General features: G+C 40.4%; 1 protein-coding gene across 1 annotated transcript in view; it reads left to right on the top strand.

Annotated features, from left to right (window-relative positions):
- The first annotated feature begins 1,588 nt into the window (after nt 1-1,588).
- Nucleotides 1,589-23,355, top strand: part of LOC139754422 (sphingomyelin phosphodiesterase 4-like) — a 187,797-nt gene continuing 166,030 nt past the window's right edge. The window contains exons 1-2 of the mRNA XM_071671699.1: nt 1,589-1,792; nt 18,160-18,462. Coding sequence (XP_071527800.1) covers nt 1,769-1,792; nt 18,160-18,462 — 327 coding nt within the window. The 5' untranslated portion in view covers nt 1,589-1,768. The remainder of the gene's footprint in view (nt 1,793-18,159; nt 18,463-23,355) is intronic.

The following is a 23,355-nucleotide window of genomic DNA, read 5'->3' as shown; positions in this document are numbered from 1 at the left end:
GATATTCCTTCATTATATGGGCAAGTTTTTCCAGTTTTGGCTTTATGTTGGTTTATGATGGTTTCTTGCTTTAGCCCTGATCATCACAAGTTGAAAATCCTTTTTCACAGAAGTACATGGTTGGAAAAGGAAGAAGAAACTTTTCAGCCTCATGAGTCAGGATTGGCTTATCCTTGAGTTGAGCCCTGAGTTTAGAGTACTAGAGACTTTCAAAATGTTGCTTATGCATCTGATTTTCCCAGAGATATATAAGTACTTGTAAACCAGGGATATCTGCTCCAACTTCACTGACGTTCTCACTGAACACATTCCTAACCCAGCTACATTGACAGAGGTCGACATTTTCCGGCAGATATCTGTCCATATCCTCCTGAAATGTCTTCAAATGATCTTGAAAAACCATTTCAACATCAGCAAGGGCTACTTCTGATGACTCTTCCAGGACTGCACTCAGTTCTAGAAAAGAAGCCATTTCCGCTTGGCTAATCTTCAGGGTGCAAGTTTCTTCTTGAATGAGGCAATTTTTTCACTAATGTCCATTATAGTATGATTTCTACCATGCATATCTGATTTCAGTTCATTCAAGTGCCTGAAGGTGTCACCCAAATATGCTAGCTTTGCCACCTAAGCAGGATCTTTGAAGCAGTCAGCCAGTGTATGCTTCTTCTCTTGGAGAAAACTTCTATTTTAGTTTTTAGTTCAATAACCCATCCAAAAATGCGCCCTTGAGACAGCCAGCAGACATCAGAGTGGAAAAGTAAGTCCTCTTCACACATTTTATGGAAAATGCGTGTTCAAAGCCTTGATAAAATTTACAATTTGGATAACATTATTCAGAGACTCAATCCATATTGAGTCTTGGCTGGAGACATTGAGAAGCCAAGTTTTCCTGTTGTAAGAAACAGTGAAATATCAATGACGGAGTTTTCTCTTTTCATTCGAGTGACAAAACCTACATGACTTCCCATCATGGATGAAGCTCCATCAGTACACACAGCCAAACAATTCAACCAGTCTAAGTTGTGTTTTTTGAAGAATATTGTCCAGCATAACAAAGATGTCTCTTCCAGTGGTGGTTGTTGACAGGATACTACAGAACAGAAATTCTTTCAGAATTCTGTCATCTCTATACATCACAAAAACCATGAGTTGAGGTTTGCCAGCAATGTTCACAGTTTCATCTATCTTCAGTGAAAATTTTCCTGCTTTTTTCAGTGCCACAGTTAGTTGATCCAAAATATCTAATGATATGAGATTAATTTAATGTCTGATGCTGTTGTTAGAAAGTGGCACCAGTTCAACCTCAGCAACCTCTTTTACTTCTCCACAATTAGTTTTCATTACAGCCACTGCTGCTGGTTTTACTAGCTCCTCTCCAATGTTATGAGGCTTTTTGCATCTTGCAGTGCACCATGCCACTTCAAAGGATGCCAAGGAAGCTTTCTCCAAAGAAAAAGCTGATCTGAAGGAGCATCAGTCCAGTTTCATTTCACCTGCTCTTCCTTATCCTTCCAATTACTTAGTGGCTTTTCAACAAAGTTTGGATGAACTGAATATAAGTGACATTTTAGTTTGTTTTCCTCCACAGATTCGTTGGTGAGGACTTAAGGCACTGGATACACTGATAATGGATATACCTTGATCTCTCTCTCAGCTCAGTGAAGCGGTATTTCAGAAACTCAGCTTCATACTCCAATTGTTGTTTGCATTGAGCCATTGTTCCCCCTGGAATTCAAACCTGTTGTGCTAAAGCTCACAACTCATTTTCATGGAGCAGGAAGAAATGTCAGATGTGAGTTTTTCACCAGCTTGAAATTAGCCAGTGAGCTTCCATCACAAAAATGTTGTAAGTAGGAACTATTCGTGGTAGCAGAAGGAAAGTGCCAAAGGAACTGTGGGAGGGAAAGCAGAAGAAAATGTTTGAAAGTGTTTTTGCCCATAGTGTCATATAAAGCCAAGAAAGATAAGAATATTTTTTACTGTTGAGCCAAAACAAAGATAAGAAATTGCTTGATTGTAACAAAAAGAAACCAGAGGTGATGATGTATTGTAATTCAACTAAAGGTGTTGACTGTGTAGATGAGAGTTGTTACATAGTGTCAAATATACGAGTAGGAGATGGCATGTTCCCGTTTGGTGTACCTTGGTTGGTCTGATATTCTTCAGTGCATTTTTTTTGTTTTCACATACATGCTTCTGGATCATCATGGGCAAAAGTTGCAGATGACTTTTACTTTCTGAACTGGGCATGGCTTTAACTCACAACTATAAGGAAACCAGGATTGCTGGTGCTGCTTCATGTAGTTCAGGACAGGACAGAGTTACTGCATCTGTTTCTTCAAATAAACATTCAAGATTTTCAGTGTGCCTAAGGAATAAAGATAGAAAAACTAGTGCAAAATGCAAGCTGTGTTGTAATTTGTATACCCTGAACGGTATTTTATAACATGTCACTCATGTGGTGAAATAGACCACACAGTGATGTTTCATGTTGATTTGGAGACAAGTTTTCTATTATAAGTTGCTATGTTTTTCATTAGATCATTATTATTTTGCTTGAAAATGATTGTAGTTCGTGCATCAATTATTAGATATCGTGTAATATGGTTGTATCCTATACACTTAGTTTATATTATTCCTTCATATATTGAAAAATATTGGATGGGGTCAAATGGACCCCAGTCATGCATTGATGTAGGGCAGAAATGTCATGCATCCACGGGTTAACCAGGGAGAAAATAAAAACTTGTGGCTGGAACAAATGTTAAGATAATTATCTTAGCATGTGCTGTGATTGGTAAGATAATCATCTTACCATTTGCATCCTCCACATCTTTTATTTCTCCCTGGGTAAGTTGAGAATATATCACTTGTTTCTTGGTTGTTTTATTATTCTTATATAATGTTATATCATTTCTTAATAAAGACAGATTTTCAGTCTGATATTCATGCATTCATGGTATATTTCAGTGTTTGGGAGACTGGTCTTAAAAGAGCACTAACATGAAATAATTGAGTTTTCTTTGGCCACAGATCATTTCTTGTATCAATCATTTTTCTACCAGCTCATTTGAACACTTATTATGCAATATGGATGGTATACACTGTCATTCCGATATGTTTTGGATCATTTAAATGTCAATGTCCACCCTTCTTTTGCTGCATATGCATGATGCCTTATACTTTTGCTCCTATCACAAGTTCTGGTATTTTTCCTTAAGTAATATGAGAGCTATATCATTTATTTCTTGATTATTATAATTTTATTATCATCATACTTGATCACCATTTCTCATGTTAGCGAGGTAGCACCAGGAACAGACAAAGAAATCTTGTATTCACTCACATCCATTCTTTAGTTGTCATGTATAATACACAAAAACCACGGCATCTTATCCACAATCAAGCCACACAGACCTTTCCGTGGTTTACTCCAGCTGCTTCATATGCTCTGGTTCAGGCCATTGGCATTATGTTGACATTGTTCGAATGCTCTCTATTCCTTGCATGCCTTTCACCCTCCTGCATCTTCAGCCCCAATCACTCAGAATCTTTTTCACACCATGCTTCCATCTCCACTTTGATTTCCCTGTTCTCCCTCCACTTCTGACACATACAGTAAACCCTCGATTTAACAGACTAATTGTGGGAAGGAGCTTTCCATTTATACCGAAAGTCTGTTAAATCAAGAATGTAATCTATGGGCCATATTTTATACAATATACAGTTCACATGCGTTCTTTTAACTGTCACTTGATGTCATTTTGAATTGTAAGGACTGCAAGATTGTTTAATAAATAAAGTCACAGTTTTCTGTATACAACCTGTCCACATGGTAGCTTGAGGCAGACTGAGACTAAAACAAAGCAAGTATACCTCACTGCCAAAAGTAAGTGAGATATGAAATGTGGATGGTGTGGTGTTTGATTCTTTCTTTCAATTATTGTTAATGTGCTATTTTTTGCCTGGTCAGTTAAATCTGAAATCCGTTAGATTGATGGTTTACTGCATGTCATCGTTGTCAACCTTTCCTCATTCATTCTCTCCATGTGTCCCAACCCTATCAGCACACCTTCAGCTCTCAACTGCACTCTTATTACCACACCTCTCTTGTACTTATTTTTTTTAATTAATCAAACCACTTATTGTTATTAAATTAAACATTTCATTCCTGACAGAGCCACCCTTCTCTGCACAACCTCATCTATAGCCCATGCCTCGCATCCATATAACACTTTTGGGCCTACTATACCTTCATTCTTTTCTTTCTTTCAAACTATTCGCCATTTCCCCCATTAGCGAGGTAGCGTTAAAAACAGAGGACTGGGCCTTTGAGGGAATACCCTCACCTGGCCCAATTCTCTGTTCCTTCTTTTGGAAAATTAAAAAAAAACGAGAGGGGAGGATTTCCAGCCCCCCGCTCCCTCCCCTTTTAGTCGCCTTCTACAACACGCAGGGAATAAGTGGGAAGTATTCTTTCTCCCCTTATATTTGCCCTCTCAGTTAAAACTTTCTTTTCATACATTCTTCAATGCTCCTAGAACCTTCTGCCCTGTGATCACCCATCCTATGACTCTCTTCTGCTTTCATGGTTCCATTTGCTGCCATGTCCACTCCCAGGTAGCTAAAACACTTCACATCCTTTTGTATTTGTTTATTCAAACTCATATCCCAGCTACTCTTTCCCTAAACCTGGCTAAACCTAATAGTATTGCTTTTATTCACATTTACTCTCAGCTTTCTCCTTTCACGTACTTTTCCAAACTCAGTCACTAACTTTGCAGTTTTTCACTCATATCTGCCACCATTGCTGTGTTGTCAGCTAACAACAACTAACTCTCTTCCTAGGCCCCCCTCATCCCCTGCAAACGGCATACTTACCCCCCTTCTGCAAGACTCTCACATGTATTGTTATTAAATTGTTATTAGATATAAATATTTATTTATTTGTTTATTATACTTTGTTGCTGTCTCCCGCATTAGCGAGGTAGCTCAAGGAAACAGATGAAAGAATGGCCCAACCCACCCACATACACATGTTCATACATACACATCCACACACACACACATATACATACTTATACATTTTAATGTATACATATTTATACATACACAGACATATACATATTTACACATGTACATAATTCATACTTGCTGCCCTTATTCATTCCCGTTGCCACCCCACCAGACATGAAATGACAACCCCCTTCGCCCGCATGCGCGCAAGGTACCGCTAGGAAAAGATAACAAAGGCCACATTCGTTCACACTCAGTCTCTAGGCCCCACAGAACTTTCCATGGTTTACTACAGACACTTCACGTGCTCTGGTTCAATCCATTGACAGCACGTTGACACCAATATACCACATCATTCCAATTTGCTCTAATCCTTACATGCCTTTCACCCTCCTGCATGTTCAGGCTCCAATTGCTCAAAATCTTTTTCACTCCATCTTTCCTCCTTCAGTTTGGTTTCCCACTTCTCCTTGTTCCCCCTACCTCTGACACATATATCCTCTTTGTCAGTCTTTCTTCATTCATTCTCTCCATGTGACCAAACCATTTCAAAACACCCTCTTTTGCTCTCTCAACCACACTTTTTATTACCACACATCTCTCTTACCCTTTCATTACTTTCATTACTCACAGCACATATTGTCCTCAAACATCTCATTTCCAACACATCCACCCTCCTCCGTACTACTCTATCTATAGCCCATGCCATGCAACCATATAACATTTTTTGGAACCACTGTTCCTTCAAACATACCCATTTTTGCTTTCTGAATTAATGTTCTCACCTTCCACACATTTTTTTAATGCTCCCAGAACTTTTGCCCCCTCCCCCACCCTGTGACTCACTTCTGCTTCCATGGCTCCATCCACTGCCAAATCCACTCCCAGATATCTAAAACACTTCACTTCCTCCAGTTTTTCTCTATTCAAACTTACCTCCTTATTGACTTGTCCCTCAACCCTGCTGCACCTAATAACCTTGCTCTTATTCACATTTAGTCTCATCTTTCTTCTTTCACACACTTTACCAAACTCTGTCACCAGCTTCTGCAGTTTCTCACCTGAATCAGCCCCAGCGCTGTATCATCAGCGAACAACAACTGACTCACTTCCCAAGCCCTCTCATCCACAACAGACCGCATACTTGCCCCTCTCTCCAAAACTTGCATTCACCTCCCTAACAACCCCATCCATAAACATATTAAACAACCATAGAGACATCACTCACCCCATGCTGACATTCACTGAGAACCAATCACTTTCCTCTCTTCCTACTTGTACACATGCCCTACATCCTCGATAAAAACTTTTCACTGCTTCTAACAACTTGCCTTCCACACCATATATTCTTAATGCCTTCCACGGAGCATCTCTATCAACTCTACCATGTGCCTTCTGCAGATTCATAAATGCTACATACAAATCCATTTGCTTTTCTGAGTATTTCTCACGTACATTCTTGAAAGCAAACACCTGATCAACGCATCCTCTTCTACTTCTGAAGCCACACTGCTCTTTCCCAATCTGATGCTCTGTACATGCCTTCACCCTCTCTATCAATATCCTCCCATATAGTTTCCCAAGAATACTCAAATATGAATGTAAATAAATATTATTATTATCTTTTTTTGTGTTAAAAATAAAGTTTTTCATTTTACTGTTTTGGTATTCAATATGTATTTCGTTTTGGGAGACCAATCTGGCAAGAGCACGAGGGCAAAGTAATTTTCTTGTTTGTTACCAAAATTTTCCTTGTTTTATATCAAACATTGGTCTACCAGCTCCTTGATTACATCTTGGGGAAGTTGGAAGGTATACACTATGTTATTCTGGTACATTTTGGTTAATTTCAAGTGCTGACATTTACTTTCACCATGCAGGTAAGATGTCTTACCAACTTCCTCCTATCACAAGATTCTTATATTTTTCCTCTAGTAAGTGGTGTGAGGTGGTTTGATCGAGTAAGTAATGAAAGGGTAAGAGAGATGTATTTATTTTTTTTATTTATTTTATTTCACTTTGTCGCTGTCTCCCGCATTAGTGAGGTAGCGCAAGGAAACAGATGAAAGAATGGCCCATCCCACCCACATACACATGTATATACATACACGTCCACACACGCAAATATACATACCTATACTTCTCAACGTATACATATATATACACACACAGACATATACATATATACACATGTACATAATTCATACTGTCTGCCTTTATTTGTTCCCATCGCCACCCCACCACACATGTAATAACAACCCCCTCCTCCCGCATGTGTGCAAGGTAGCGCTAGGAAAAGACAACAAATGCCACATTCGTTCACATTCATTCTCTAACTGTCATGTAATAATGCACTGAAACCACAGCTCCCTTTCCACATCCAGGCCCCACACAACTTTCCATGGTTTACCACAGACGCTTCACATACCCTGGTTCAATCCATTGACAGCATGTCGACCCCAGTATACCACATCGATCCAATTCACTCTATTCCTTGCACGCCTTTCACCCTCCTGCATGTTAAGGCCCCGAACACTCAAAATCTTTTTCACTCCATCTTTCCACCTCCAATTTGGTCTCCCACTTCTCCTCATTCCCTCCACCTCTGACACATATATCCTCTTTGTCAATCTTTCCTCACTCATTCTCTCCATATGACCAAACCATTTCAAAACACCCTCTTCTGCTCTCTCAACCATACTCTTTTTATTACCACACCTCTCTTGCTCTTTCATTACTTAATCAAACCACCTCACACCACATATTCTCCTCAAACATCTCATTTCTAGCATATCCACCCTCCTCTGCACAACTCTATCTATAGCCCACGTCTCGCAACCATATAACATTGTTGGGACCACTATTCCCTCAAACATACCCATTTTTGCTTTCCGAGATAATGTTCTCGATTTCCACACATTCTTCAACGCTTCCAGAACTTTCACCCCCTCCCCCACCCTATGATTCACTTCTGCTTCTATGGCTCCATCTGCTGCCAAATCCTCTCCCAGATATCTAAAACACTTCACTTCCTCCAGTTTTTCTCCATTCAAACTTACCTCCCAATTGACTTGTCCCTCAACTCTGCTCTTATTCACATCTCCTCTCAGCTTTCTTCTTTCTGACACTTTACCAAACTCAGTCACCAGCTTCTGCAGTTTCTCACGTGAATCAGCCACCAGCGCTGTATCATCAGCGAACAACAACTGACTCACTTCCCAAGCTCTCTCATCCACAACAGACTGCATACTTGCCCCTTTTTCCAAAAACTCTTGCATTCACCTCCCTAACAACCCTATCCATAAACAAATTAAACAACCATGGAGACATCACACACCCCTGCCACAAACCAACATTCACTGAGAACCAATCACTTTCCTCTCTTCCTACACGTACACTAATGCAAATGCAAATGACTTTGAGATATATAAAAGAAAGAGGCAGGAGGTCAAGAGAAAGGTGCAAGATGTGAAAAAGAGGGCAAATGAGAGTTGGGGTGAGAGAGTATCATTAGATTTTAGGGAGAATAAAAAGAAGTTTTGCAAGGAGGTAGATAAAGTGCATAAGACAAGGGAACAAATGGGAACTTTAGTGAAATGGGCTAATGGGGAAGTGATAATAAGTAGTGGTGATGTGAGAAGGAGATGGAGTGAGTATTTTGAAGGTTTGTTAAATGTGTTTAATGATAAAGTGGCAGATATAGGGTGTTATGGTTGAGGTGGTGTGCAAAGTGAGAGGGTTAGGGAGAATGATTTGATAAACAGAGGAGAGTTACTAAAAGCTTTGCAGAAGATGAAAGCCGGCAAGGCAGCGGGTTTGGATGGTATTGCAGTGGAATTTATTAAAAAAGGGGGTGACTGTATTGTTGACTGTCGTAGAAGGGACTAAAGGGGATGGGAGCGGGGGCTGAAAACCCTCCCCTCCTTGTATTTTTGCTTTCTAAAGGGAACAGAATAAGGAGTCGTGGGGAGTTCTCATCCTCCTCGAAGGCTTTGATTGGGGTGTCTAAATGTGTGTGGATGTAAACGAGATGAGAAAAAAGGAGACAGGTAGTATGTTTGGGGAAAGGAACCTAGATGTTTTGGCTCTGAGTGAAACGAAGCTCAAGGGCAAAGGGGAAGAGTAGTTTGGGAATGTCTTGGGAGTAAAGTCAGGGGTTAGTGAGAGGACAAGAGCAAGGAAAGGAGTAGCAATACTCCTGAAACAGGAGTGGTGGGAGTATGTGATAGAGTGTAATAAAGTAAACTCTAGATTGATATGGGTAAAACTGAAAGTGGATGGAGAGAGATGGGTGAAATTATTGGTGCATATGCACCTGGGCATGAGAAGACAGACATGAGAGGCAAGTGTTTTGGGAGCAGCTGAGTGAGTGTGTTAGTAGTTTTGATGCACGAGACCGGGTTATAGTGATGGGTGCTTTGAATGCAAAGGTGAGTAACGTGGCAGTAGAGTGAATAATTGGTGTACATGGGGTGTTCAGTGTTGTAAATGGAAATGGTGAAGAGCTTGTAGATTTATGTGCTGAAAAAGGACTGGTGACTGGGAATACCTAGTTTAAAAAGAGAGATATACATAAGAATACGTATGTTAAGTAGGAGAGATGACCAGAGATCGTTATTTATTACGTGTTAATTGATAGGTGCGCGAAAGAGAGACTTTTGGATGTTAATGTGCTGAGAGGTGCAACTGGAGGGATGTCTGATCATTATCTTGTGGAGGCGAAAGTGAAGACTTGTAGAGGTTTTCAGAAAAGAAGAGAGAATGTTGGGGTGAAAAGAGTGGTGAGAGTAAGTGAGCTTGGGAAGGAGAGTTGTGTAAGGAAGTACCAGGAGAGACTGAGTACAGAATGGAAGAAGGTGAGAACAAAGAACGTAAGGGGAGTGGGGATGGAATGGGATGTATTTAGGGAAGCAGTGATGGCTTGTGCAAAAGATGCATGTAGCATGAGAAGCGTAAGAGGTGGGCAGATTAGAAAGGGTAGTGAGTAGTAGGATAAAGAAGTAAGATTATTAGTGAAATAGAAGAGAGAGGCATTTGGACATTTTTTGCAGGGAAATAATGCAAATGAGTGGGAGATGTGTAGAAGAAAGAGGCAGGAGGTCAAGAGAAAGGTGCAAGAGGTGAAAAAGAGGGCAAATGAGAGTTGGGGTGAGAGAGTATCATTAAATTTTAGGGAGAATAAAAAGATGTTTTGGAAGGAGGTAAATAAAGTGCGTAAGACAAGGGAACAAATGGGAACTTCAGTGAAGGGGGCTAATGGGGAGGTGATAACAAGTAGTGGTGATGTGAGAAGGAGATGGAGTGAGTATTTTGAAGGTTTGTTGAATGTGTTTGATGATAGAGTGGCAGATATAGGGTGTTTTGGTCGTGGTGGTGTGCAAAGTGAGGGGGTTAGGGAAAATGATTTGGTAAACAGAGAAGAGGTAGTAAAAGCTTTGTGGAAGATGAAAGCTGGCAAGGCAGTGGGTTTGGATGGTATTGCAGTGGAATTTATTAAAAAAGGGGATGACTGTATTGTTGACTGGTTGGTAAGATTATTTAATGTATGTATGACTCGTGGTGAGGTGCCTGAGGATTGGCAGAATGCGTGCATAGTGCCATTGTACAGAGGCAAAGGGGACAAAAGTGAGTGCTCAGATTACAGAGGTATAACTTTGTTAAGTATTCCTGAGAAATTACATGGGAGGGTATTGATTGAAAGTGTGAAGGCATGTACAGAGCATCAGATTGGGGAAGAGCAGTGTGGTTTCAGAAGTGGTAGAGGATGTGTGGATCAGGTGTTTGCTTTAAAGAATGTATGTGAGAAATACTTAGAAAAGCAAATGGATTTGTATGTAGCATTTATGGATCTGGAGAAGGCATATGATAGAGTTGATAGAGATGCTCTGTGGAAGGTATTAAGAATATATGGTGTGGGAGGCAAGTTGTTAGCAGTGAAAAGTTTTTATCTAGGATGTAAGGCAAGAGAGATGTATGGTAATAAAAAGTGTGTGGTTGAAAGAGCAGAAGAGGGTGTTTTCAAATGGTTTGGTCATATGGAGAGAATGAGTGGGGTAAGATTGACAAAGAGGATATATGTGTTAGAAGTGGAGGGAACGAGAAGTGGGAAACCAAATTGAAGGTGGAAGGATGGAGTGAAAAAGATTTTGAGTGATCGGGGCCTGAACATGCAGGGGGATGAAAGGTGTGCAAGGAATAGGAATGATTTGGTATACCGGGGTTGACGTGCTGTCGATGGATTGAACCAGGGCATGTGAAGCTTCTGGGGTAAACCATGGAAAGTTTTGTAGGGTTGGATATGGAAAGGGAGCTGCAGTTTCGGTGCATTATACATGACAGCTAGTTGTCTTTTCCTAGCGCTACCTCATGCACATGTGGGGGGAGAGGGTTGTCATTTAATGTGTGGCGGGGTGGCGACGGGAATGAATAAAGGCAGCAAGTATGAATTATGTACATGTGTATATATGTATATGTCTGTGTATGCATATATAATTATAGGTTGAAATGTATAGGTATTTATATGTGCGTGTGTGGACGTGTATACATATACATGTGTATGTGGGTGGGTTGGGCCATTCTTTTCTCTGTTTCCTTGCACTCCCTCGCTAACGCGGGAGACAGCGACAAAGTATAATAAAATAAATGATATAAGTAGAGGATTTCATCATTTTATTTCGGCATTCAAGACATATTTCACTGGTTGGAAAACCCATCTGGTGAGAGCATTTTGATGAAACAATTAAGCTTTTTCTGTGACTGGCTATGAATCTTTTCATATTTGAAAATAGTTATGGTAATTTTGATTGTATATTTCTTCCTATTTCTGAATTGTATCTACTGTAAGTGGTGGAGACGTACCTAATTTTTTCTTTGATAATTCACTATTTCCTCTAGGATGCAGACAGGTGTTTGGGAGGGACTGTAGCCTTTACTCATATTCATAGGATAGATGGCTGCTTTGCTATAAGGTAGATAAAAATATAGCCCCTAGCTGCAGTAGTACTTGCCCAATGAATGGAAAAATGACTGGCTCTGAATCTTTTCATATCTTATATCAAACATAGTTCTAGTGGCTCATTTGAAAATAGTTACGGTAATTTTGATGGTACATTTCTGCCTATTTCTGATTTGTATCTGCTGTAAGTGGTGGAGACCCACCTACTTTTTTCCTTGATGATTTACTATTTCCTCTAGGATACAGACAGGTGTTTGGGAGGGACTGTAGCCTTTACTCATATTCATGGTATAGATGGCTACTTTGCTATAAGATAGATAAAAATATATCCCCCAGCTGCTGTAGTACTTGTCCAATGGATGGAAAAATGACTGGCTCTGAAGCTTTTCATATTTTATAACAAACATAGTTCTAGTGGCTCATTTGAAAATTGTTACGGTAACTTTGATGGTACATTTCTGCTTAGTTCTGAATTGTATCTACTGTAAGTTGTGGAGACCCACCTACTTTGTTTCTTTGATGATTATGCTATTTCCTCTAGGATACAGACAGGTGTTTGGGAGGCACTGTAGCCTTTACTTATATTCATGGGATAGATGGCTGCTTTGCTATGAAATAGATAAAAAGATAGCCCCAAGTTGCAGAAAGTGGATGGAAAAATGCCATGAATACTCAGATCTGTATACCTTGGTTGATCAAGTAGTATCTGTTATCATGAGTTGATAGTCAGAACTGTGGTTGATAATACTGTGGTAGGAGAGGGACCTTTGTAATGTTCATGTGTCCTCTCAAATGATATCAGTTAGGTTTAAAATGTTTTCAGCTGTTCCTTAAAATTCAAGTTTATCTGGGTTTACTGAAGTTCTCTATTTAGAATTTTAGCCTTTTTCAGAAAATAGATAAAAGATGATATAGTAAGCCCTCACTTCAACTGTCTTCATTGTATCAGAAATCAGCTGTTAGGAGACTCTTTAGACCTGTTGGAGTAAGTTTAGGCTTTAGCTGACTTTCTGTAGAAATGTTACATTTCAGTTTTTTCTGGTAAGTTAAGGACCCATCATTCTAGGCTTAGGATGTAACGTAATAGTCTATTTGTTCCTGATCATGGTCCAGGATACTAGGCATCAGGAGAATATTTGGTAGCTTGTTGCACATCACCTTCAATTTTTTTCTGTATTTTACTGAAATAGAATGTAAACTCATTTTACATTTACTAAAAAAGATATTAATGATGCAGTATTATCTTTTGTGCCTTTACACCTATAAAGATAATTTAAGAAAAATTTTTAAGGTGAAACAAAGCATGCTTAGTCACTGTCCACCATATTGAGATTAGTGTCTGCTTGGTCAACTCATAAACAATTTCAGTGCCCATTGTCTCATGCAGAAACAGTGTTTTTTATGGCTTATAGGCCTATCCTGTTGCATTAAATCTTGGCAGATATAAGTGCTATCAGTGTTATATGGGCTAAAAGATCCTGGGAACACCTCAGCATTGCTGAAAATAATTGAGCCTTATGAGTGTGGGCAAAGTAGCCTATGCCTCATGCTGGCTCTTTTTCTGGAGAGAAGGTGATTTAGGTGACTCCCAGGTGACACAAATTATTTCCTTCAGATTCAGACAAAGAATACTTGGTGTGGTCTGATTCAGGTTTCTTCATCCCCCACAGCTGGGCTATTGGGCTGGGTCATTGTTTGACCAAGCTGTTGGAAGTCATAGCCTGTGGCCTTGTATAACCTTCACAGCCTGGCTGGTCTGGTGTACTTTGTAAGCTTAAGAGAAAGGGTTCCTTGTCCAGGGCATTCTTTATCCTCCCTACTATGCATCCTATGGTGTTTCATTCTTCTCTTGACCTCAGACAGGCATATGCTTTTTGTGTGTCTCTCTCCACTCTTCCTCTCCATATGTCTAGACCACTTCAGCACACCCTCTTCAGCTCTTTCAACCATATTGTTGGAACCACTATTCCTTCAAACATACCCATTTTTGCCTTACGAGATAATGTTCTTGCTTTCCACACATTCTTCAACGCTTCCAGAACCTTTGCCCCCTCCCCACCCTGTGACTCACTTCTGCTTCCATGGTTCCATCCGCTGCTAAATCCACTCCCAGATATCTAAAACACTTCACTTCCTCCAGTTTTTCTCCATTCCAACTTACCTCCCAATTGACTTGTCCCTCAACCCGACTGAGCTTAATACCCTTGCTCTTATTCACATTTACTCTCAGCTTTCTTCTTTCACTCACTTTACCAAACTCAGTCACCAGCTTCTGCAGTTTCTCACCCGAATCAGCCACCAGCACTGTACCATCAGCGAACAACAACTGACTCGCATCCCAAGCCCTCACATCCACAACAGACTGCATACTCCCTTATCCCCAGGGATATATAATATATATGTATTTATTATACTTTGCTGTCTCCTGCGTTAGCGAGGTAGCACAGGGGAACAGACAAAAGAATGGCCCAACCCACCCACATACACATGTGTATACATAAACACCTACACAGGCACATATGCATACCTATACATTTCAACGTATACATACATATACATACTCAGACAAATACATTTATACACATGTACATATTCATACATGTTGCCTTTGTCCATTCCCGCCGCTGCCCCGCCACATATGAAATGGCACTGCCCTCCCCTTGCATGTGTGTGAGGTAGCACAAGGAAAAGACAACAAAGGCCACATTCGTTCACACTCAGTCTCTAGCTGTCATGTGTAATGCACCAAAACCACAGCTCCCTTTCCACATCTAGGCCCCACAAAACTTTCCATGGTTTACCCCAGACGCTTCAGATGACCTGGTTCAGTCCATTGACAGCACGACGACCCCGGTATACCACATTCACTCTATTCCTTGAACGCTTTTCAACATCCTGGATGTTCAGGCCCTGATCGCTCAAATTCTTTTTCACCCCATCCTTCCACCTCCAATTTGGTCTCCAACTTCTCCTCGTTCCCTCCACCTCTGACAAATATATCCTCTTTGTCAATTTTTCCTCACTCATTCTCTCCATGTGACCAAACCATTTCAATACACCCACTTCTCCTGTCTCATGCACACTCTCTTTATTACCACACATCTCTCTTACCCTCTCATTACTTATTTGATCAAACCACCTTATACCACATATTATCCTTAAACATTTCCAACACATTCACCCTCTTCCACTCAACCCTAGCTATAGCCCATGCCTCACAACCACATAACATTGTTGGAACCACTATTCCTTCAAACATACCCATTTTTGCTCTCTGAGATAATGTTCTCGCCTTCCACACATTCTTCAACGCTTCTAGAACCTTCGCCCCCTCCCCCACCTTGTGACTCACTTCCGCTTCCATGGTTCCATTCGCTGCCAAATCCATTCCCATATATCTGAAACACTTCACTTCCTCCAGTTTTTCTCCATTCAAATTTACCTCCAAATTGACTTGTCCCTCAACTCGACTGAGCTTAATAACCTTGCTCTTATTCACATTTACTCTCAGGTTTCTTCTTCCACACACTTTACCAAACTCAGTCACCAACCTTTGCAGTTTCCTACCCGAATCAGCCACCAGCGCTGTATCATCAGCGAACAACTTGACTCACTTCCCAAGCCCTCTCATCCACAATAGACTTCATACTTACCCCTCTCTCTTGCATTCACCCTTGCATTCAGCTCCCTAACAACCCCATCCATAAGCAAATGGAGACATCATGCACCCCTGCCGCAAACCAACATTCACTGGGAACCAATCTTTTTCCTCTCTTCCTACTCGTACACATGCCTTACATCCTTGGTAAAAACTTTTCAGTGCTTTTAGCAACTTACCTCCCACATCATATATTCTTAAAATTTCCACAAAGCATCTTTATCTACCCTATCATATACCTTCTCCAGATCCATAAATGCTATATACAAATCCATCTGTCTCTCTAAGTATTTCTCACATACATTTTTCAAAGCAAATACCTGATCCACACATCCTCTACCACTTCTGAAACCATACTGCTCCTCCCCAATCTGATGCTCTGTACATGCCATGACCCTGTTAATCAGTACCCTCCCTTACAGTTTCCCAGGAATACTCGAGAAACTTATGCCTCTGTAATTTGAACACTCACCTTTATCCCCCTTGCCTTTGTACAATGGCACTATACATGCATTCTGCCAATCCTCAGGCACTGCACCATGATCCATACATATATTGAATATCCTTACCAACCAATCAACAACACAGTCACCCCCTTTTTAATAGATTCCAGTACAGTACCATCCAAACCTGCCGCCTTGGTGGCTTTCATCTTCCGCAAGGCTTTCACTACCTCTTCTCTGTTCACCAAACCATTCTCCCTGACCCTCTCACTTTGCACTCCACCATGACCAAAACACCATATATCTGCCACTCTATCATCAAACACATTCAACAAACCTTCAAAATATTCACTCCATCTTCTCACTTCATCACTACTTGTTATTACCTCCTCATTTGCCTCCCTCACTGATGTTCACATTTGTTCTCTTGACTTACGCACTTTATTTAACTCCTTCCAAAACATCTTTTCATTCTCCCTAAAATTTTGATACTCTCACCCCAACTCTCATTTGCCCTCTCCCCCTGTCATCTGCATTACTTTCCTGCAAAAATTGTCCCAATGTCCAATCATACTTCTTCATCCCACCACTCACTACCCTTTCTAATCTCCCCCCCCCCTTTCTCATACCAACTGTGCCTTTTGCGCAAGCCATCACTGCTTCCCTAAATACATCCCATTCCTCCGCACTCCCTTTGCGTCATTTGCTCTCAAATTTTGCCATTCTGCACTCAGCCTCTCCTAGTATTTCCTCACACAAGTCTCCTGTCCAAGCTCACTTAATCTCATCACTCTCTTTTCCCCAACATTCTCTCTTCTTTTATGAAAACCTCTACAATTCTTCACCTTTGCCTTCAAAAGACAGTGATCAAACATCCCTCCAGCTGCCACTCTCAGCACATTTACATCCAAAAGTCTCTTGTGCGCCTATCAATTAACACATAATCCAATAACGCCATCTGGCCATCTTTCCTACTCACATATGTATATTTATGTAAATTTCTCTTTTTAATCCCTGTATTCCCAGTCATCAGTCCTTTTTCTGCGTACAAATATACACCATTTCCATTTACAACACTGAACATTCCTTGTACACCAATTATACCCTCAACTGCCACATTACTCACCTTTCCATTTAAATCACCCATCACCTTATCCTGGTTCCTGCATCAAAGCTGCTAACACACTCTCTCAGCTGCTCCCAAAACACTTGCCTCCCATGATTTTTTTTCTCATGACCAGGTGCATAGGCACCAATAATCACCCATCTCTCTTCATCCACTTTCAGTTTTACCCACATCAAGGTGAGTGTTTACTTCCTTTTTCTTTTGTATCACATATTCCCTCAATTCCTGCTTCAGGAGGAGTGCTACTCCTTCCTTCTTCCTTTGCTCTTATCCTCTCACTAACCGTAGACTTTACTCCCAAGACATTCCCAAACCACTTGAGCTTCGTTTCACTCTGAGCCAAAACATCCAGGTGTAAGCAAATAGGTTTATCTTTTCCCCTTGATACCTCACTTTGGAGGAAGAGACAAACAACTAAGAAAAATAATTAAAGTAATAATGTATGAAATAAGGTATATAATGTAAATGACATGTTACGCTATACAGTGTAACAGGCTTTTATACCCTGTCAGGTACTTGATTAACTTAACAGGACTTTATGCCTACATGAAAATTATGTAAAGATACGTATGGAACACCAGTGATGAAGAGTTTTATGCCCTAGAATTACTTTTGTGTAAGGAAGCAAGGTTGAATGGAGATGTAAATCTTATTTTATATCCCAGTGAATGGTGCAGAATAGATTGTGCTCTTGTGTATAAAGCTTTAAGATACCTATACATTTTGAAAAGCTTAGACATGTGATTCTGCTGTAAGTGTTAATGTTTTAGACAATAGGAATACTGTAAAAATTTTGGATTGGTGATGAATTTCTGGTAGCGTAAATGGAATTAACACCCTGAGGCATTTGCTTTTGATTTTCCAGTCACAAGCTTGGGGACCTCAATTAGCATTATCAAGCATAATTTATCAATTTTGCATTTTCATCAGCATTATTAAGCTTGATTTATCAATTTTGCAGGTTCGCCTACAAAATGCTCTAAGCCAGCCAGTTCTACAAATTCGATGTGAGGAAGTTGGACGGATTCTGAATGAATCCACTAGCAAAGATGCAAATTTCATTCTTCGAACAGTAGTGGAAAGCATCTTTGGTTTGAATGGCCAGATAGGATGGGGGCTGAGAACTGTAACACATTCTGCCTTGAGTAGGGAATTTGAGCACCTACGAGCATTCCTGAGTGCATCTGGGCCACTTCTGTCTCTAACATATCGCCTAGCAAATGACCCATTCCTTATGTTTGAATTTCCAGTCGCCTGGCTTCCAGTAAGTTGATATTCTCTTTGTTTCTTTTGTTAGTATTTCAGTATCTTGTGTGCCCTATGCTACTGTGTCTCCATTTTATTTATGCAAAATCTTCACAGATATACAGTCTTGAGCATATCTCATCAGATGACTCTGTGGAGACACCTATCATAGAAATATGTACCTTTGACCTTTCATCCTAGCTTTGATGTAGCTCTGTATCTGTTCCCATCATTTATGACATTGACTTATGTATATATCTTCTCTAAACTTTTTAAACACCTCATTCACAAATGACTGCATCCCTTCATGTACTGCACTTCCATCTAAGCTTTCAGTTACCTTTCTTCCATAATTCTCCCAGCATTTTTTCTGATTCATCTTCTCGCTCGCCAAGCCTTTTACCTATCCATTCCTCATGACACCATACCTCCACTTCTCCCTGGTCCTCATCCCCACAAGAACTGCAGAATGGTAAGTCGCCAAAGAATCCTCTCACAACTCTAGCATCTAGCACGGCCTTTCTCATTCTTTCATCCACTGTCACATGGTCAGTCATGGCTTTTTCTCTTCTCTTCCATCAATCCTCATCCCATGTATACATGTGGATCATATGCCGAAAAAAGATTTGCAAGGAAAAAACCCCTCTCAGCACAACAAACATGCACAAGATAACTTTCATTCTCATTTACTCCAGGCTCCCCCCATTTACCAACTATCTCACCAGTATCATCATATTCCACTTTCACATTCATATCACCTATTACGACCATATTTCTCTCATCCTCAAACTGTTTATACAGTCATTCAGATTTCCCCAGAAATGCTTCATTTCGTCCTTACTTTGGACAGTGTTCATATCCAGAGGCTTATGTACACACACCATGCATACTTTATAATTCCAATCTTTCCTTTCACCCACACTATTGTTGACCCATTCTGTCCAGGCTCTGTGACACCTTCCCACACTTTCAGTGATAGAAGAATTGCACATCCTTCTTTCCCTCTTCCTTGATAATTTTCATTCATTCCCATCCACACCGCTCTTCCTTCCACACCCCTTTATAACATGTATATGAGTTTCCCCCAATCCCCATCACATCCATGTTTTAACTTTTAAACTTTTCCATAAGATCCCACCTTTTACCAGTCATCCCATTTACATTCAGCACCATCACTCACAGTTGCTCGTCTCTGTTGTTCTGCAGCATAACTGGTGTACTGCAATGCCACTTCTTATCCTTTTGTGCCTCATCCTTGACAGTACAGTACAGGCCACTAACAGAAGGTAACTAGAAAAAACAGAGTTTCCAGAGGCTTTGAGGTGCCAAAATTGTCCAAAAAACTAGTCTCAGCACACCTCAGGTGTTTGTATTTAGAAAGATTGCCGATGGAGTTGGCCAAAGCCTCCCTTTTCAGTTTCACTCCGTGGTTGTAGTAACAAGGTCACCAAGAGAAGATATGGTGAGACTTGGATACTCTAGAAAACTATAGTAATCCCTTTGAGGTTTTGAATCTTATAGACTTTCCCCAATTTTTTTGCCTATTCTCGGTAGCCGCACCCCATAGCCCCATCGGAAAAGATAATCAGAAATGAATAAGTTACCACCTACAAAGGAGAAACTTCTCGATTGGGAGACAGCATAGCTTCATAGAAAGGAGGTCTTGTGTCACAAACCTCTTAGACATCTATCATATGGTGAGCTCAGTCGTAGGCCAAAGAGATGGATGGGTAAACTACATGCTCCCACACTACCAGAAAGCCTTGAGGTTGATGGAGCAAGAGCAGAAATAAGGGGTCGAGGATTATCTATGCAATAAGGAACAAAGGATGCAGTTAACAGGCACAATCTCAAAATGGGCAAAGGTTACAAGTGGAGTGTTACAGGGCTCAATCTTGGGCCCACTGCTATTCATGGTATACATAGATGACTTTCCAGAAGGACTGGTCTCTTACCTAAATGTTTGTAGATGATGCCAAGGTCTTGAGAGAAATAAGGAATGAAATTGAGATTGCATCAACTTACTTTGAGAGACTCCAATGAAGAAATTCAGTCCCATTGAGTGCTGCATAGTGGTAAGGTTGGGATACAGCAAAAGAAATCACCTGTATGAATATTACTGAGCAGGAAATAAGCTATAAGAATCGAAGTGAGAGAGATCTAGTGGTTAACATTGCACCTAATCTGTCACCAAAGTTTCAAATCAAAAGTGTGAAAGAAGTAAACTGTATGCTGGCATATATAAAGATGGCATTCAAGTATGTAGATAAGGAAATGTTTGATGAGCTATTTACATCATATATTAGACCATAACTGGATTGTGCCTCTCATCTGGTCAATACACCTATAGAAACACAGAGACATGATTGAGCAGGTCCAAAGAAAAGCAGCCAAGATGTTACTGAAAGGAAGAGACTAGCTTCGATGAAAGGTTGAAAGGAAGGAAGGGAGAGGGGTGACCTGATAACAGCACCTAAGTTGGTGAAATTGATGGTCAACAGGTCCTCTCAGTGTGTAGTGCCAGTTACCAGGGGCTATGGTCAGAAACAGAAAAGAGGATGGTTAAGAAAGATGTAAACAAATACTGGTATAGTGTAAGGGTTAGTTTATATTGTAGATCCCTTTCTGTATATTCTTATTATATTTTGATATCTTTTCCTTGCAATTGGATTTTATATTCCATTTCCACCAGAAAAAATGCTTACTTTGCTTCTGTGTGCAGTCCTGTGTTCCTTTGCCATTTTTTGTAACTATTGTTGGAACTTTCATTATCATTGTAAAATCTGTGCATCCCCATTCTAACCTCTTCTGTTACACCAGTAAAATGAATGTTAATGTTGAACTTTCATGCTACCAATCAGGTGTGATGATTGAGGTACAGTGGGGATACTACATTTTCATATTCTGCTCCAAATGTATCCTTAACCTGTGGATGCATAATGGTGTCATATTGACCCCAGCAGAGCCAACACTTTCCCTATTTTTCATTTGAATGCTTGAAACAGATTCACACCTTGTGACTTTTCATGATTTATCGTTCTCTTTCAGTGAATGCTTTTGTAACTCAAAACAATATTTATTTGGCATGTTATGGATCAGTTCACCATTAATGCATGACTGGGTTCTAATTGACTCCAAGTTATTTATTTGAAATATGTGAGCCTTATCTTCTAAAAATGAGCAGTACAAAATATATGATTGTTGTAGTAATGCACTACTATAGTATTTTATTAAGAATGCTCAGATAATCAAAACACTTATGTATGCAATAGATAAATCTGTTTTATTCCAGCACTGGTGGCTGATTCATGTGAGAAACTGCAGAAGCTGGTGACTGAGTTTGGTAAAGTGTGTGAAAGAAGAAAGTTAAGAGTAAATGTGAATAAGAGCAAGGTTATTAGGTACAGTAGGGTTGAGGGTCAAGTCAATTGGGAGGTGAGTTTGAATGGAGAAAAACTGGAGGAAGTGAAGTGTTTTAGATATCTGGGAGTGGATCTGGCAGCGGATGGAACCATGGAAGCGGAAGTGGATCATAGGGTGGGGGAGGGGCGAAAATTCTGGGAGCCTTGAAGAATGTGTGGAAGTCGAGAACATTATCTCGGAAAGCAAAAATGGGTATGTTTGAAGGAATAGTGGTTCCAACAATGTTGTATGGTTGTGAGGCGTGGGCTATGGATAGAGTTGTGCGCAGGAGGATGGATGTGCTGGAAATGAGATGCTTGAGGACAATGTGTGGTGTGAGGTGGTTTGATCGAGTAAGTAACGTAAGGGTAAGAGAGATGTGTGGAAATAAAAAGAGCGTGGTTGAGAGAGCAGAAGAGGGTGTTTTGAAATGGTTTGGGCACATGGAGAGAATGAGTGAGGAAAGATTGACCAAGAGGATATATGTGTCGGAGGTGGAGGGAACAAGGAGAAGAGGGAGACCAAATTGGAGGTGGAAAGATGGAGTGAAAAAGATTTTGTGTGATCGGGGCCTGAACATGCAGGAGGGTGAAAGGAGGGCAAGGAATAGAGTGAATTGGAGCGATGTGGTATACCGGGGTTGACGTGCTGTCAGTGGATTGAATCAAGGCATGTGAAGCGTCTGGGGTAAACCATGGAAAGCTGTGTAGGTATGTATATTTGCGTGTGTGGACGTATGTATATACATGTGTATGGGGGTGGGTTGGGCCATTTCTTTCGTCTGTTTCCTTGCGCTACCTCGCAAACACGGGAGACCGACAAAGCAAAAAAAAAAAAAAAAAAAATTACCGGTATCAAATATCCAGAACAATATGCATATTGAGCTCGTTCCATAAGCAAGTGCTTAGGTCTTGCTGCAAGGGTTTTGTCAGTACTACAATAACTTCTGGCAATTTCATGTCTCATTGCTATACCTCTAACATGTCTCATCAGAAAACTTTGAAGAATGAACAAATTAGGGATCTATAAGCAACTCGCGACATAGACAAAGAATTTGGCAGTTCTGATACAGATGATAGTACTACTGGCATTGATTGTCAAAAAGATACTGCTGCTATGATCATATGTGCTGCCAGAAGAGAAGACGAATTATGTATGCACCGTCAGGAGATAAGTGGTGTTTGACAGTTCCATCTGTACAAGGTTGTACAGCTTCATTGAATGATTTGACAACATGCACTGGACTGGAATTACTTCATATGCTGCTAGTAGAATAACTTAAGACCCATCTTCCACTTTTGACCTTATCTTTGACACCAGTTGAGTACTATTGTGAATTTAACAAACAGGCAAGGAAAGCAAATGAACAACGACTGGAAACTGTTGACAGTTATGAACTTCACGCTTATGTAGGGTTTTGTATTCTAAGAGGAGTCTACAAAAGCAAAAATTGAACAGAGGCAGTTGTGGAATCCCTCATTTGGCCTTCCTATATTTTCCAAAATCTTGG

The sequence above is a fragment of the Panulirus ornatus genome, chromosome 17, assembly GCF_036320965.1.
Source record: "Panulirus ornatus isolate Po-2019 chromosome 17, ASM3632096v1, whole genome shotgun sequence".
NCBI classification, from domain to species: domain Eukaryota; kingdom Metazoa; phylum Arthropoda; class Malacostraca; order Decapoda; family Palinuridae; genus Panulirus; species Panulirus ornatus.
This window is presented reverse-complemented; position numbering and strand designations above follow the sequence as displayed.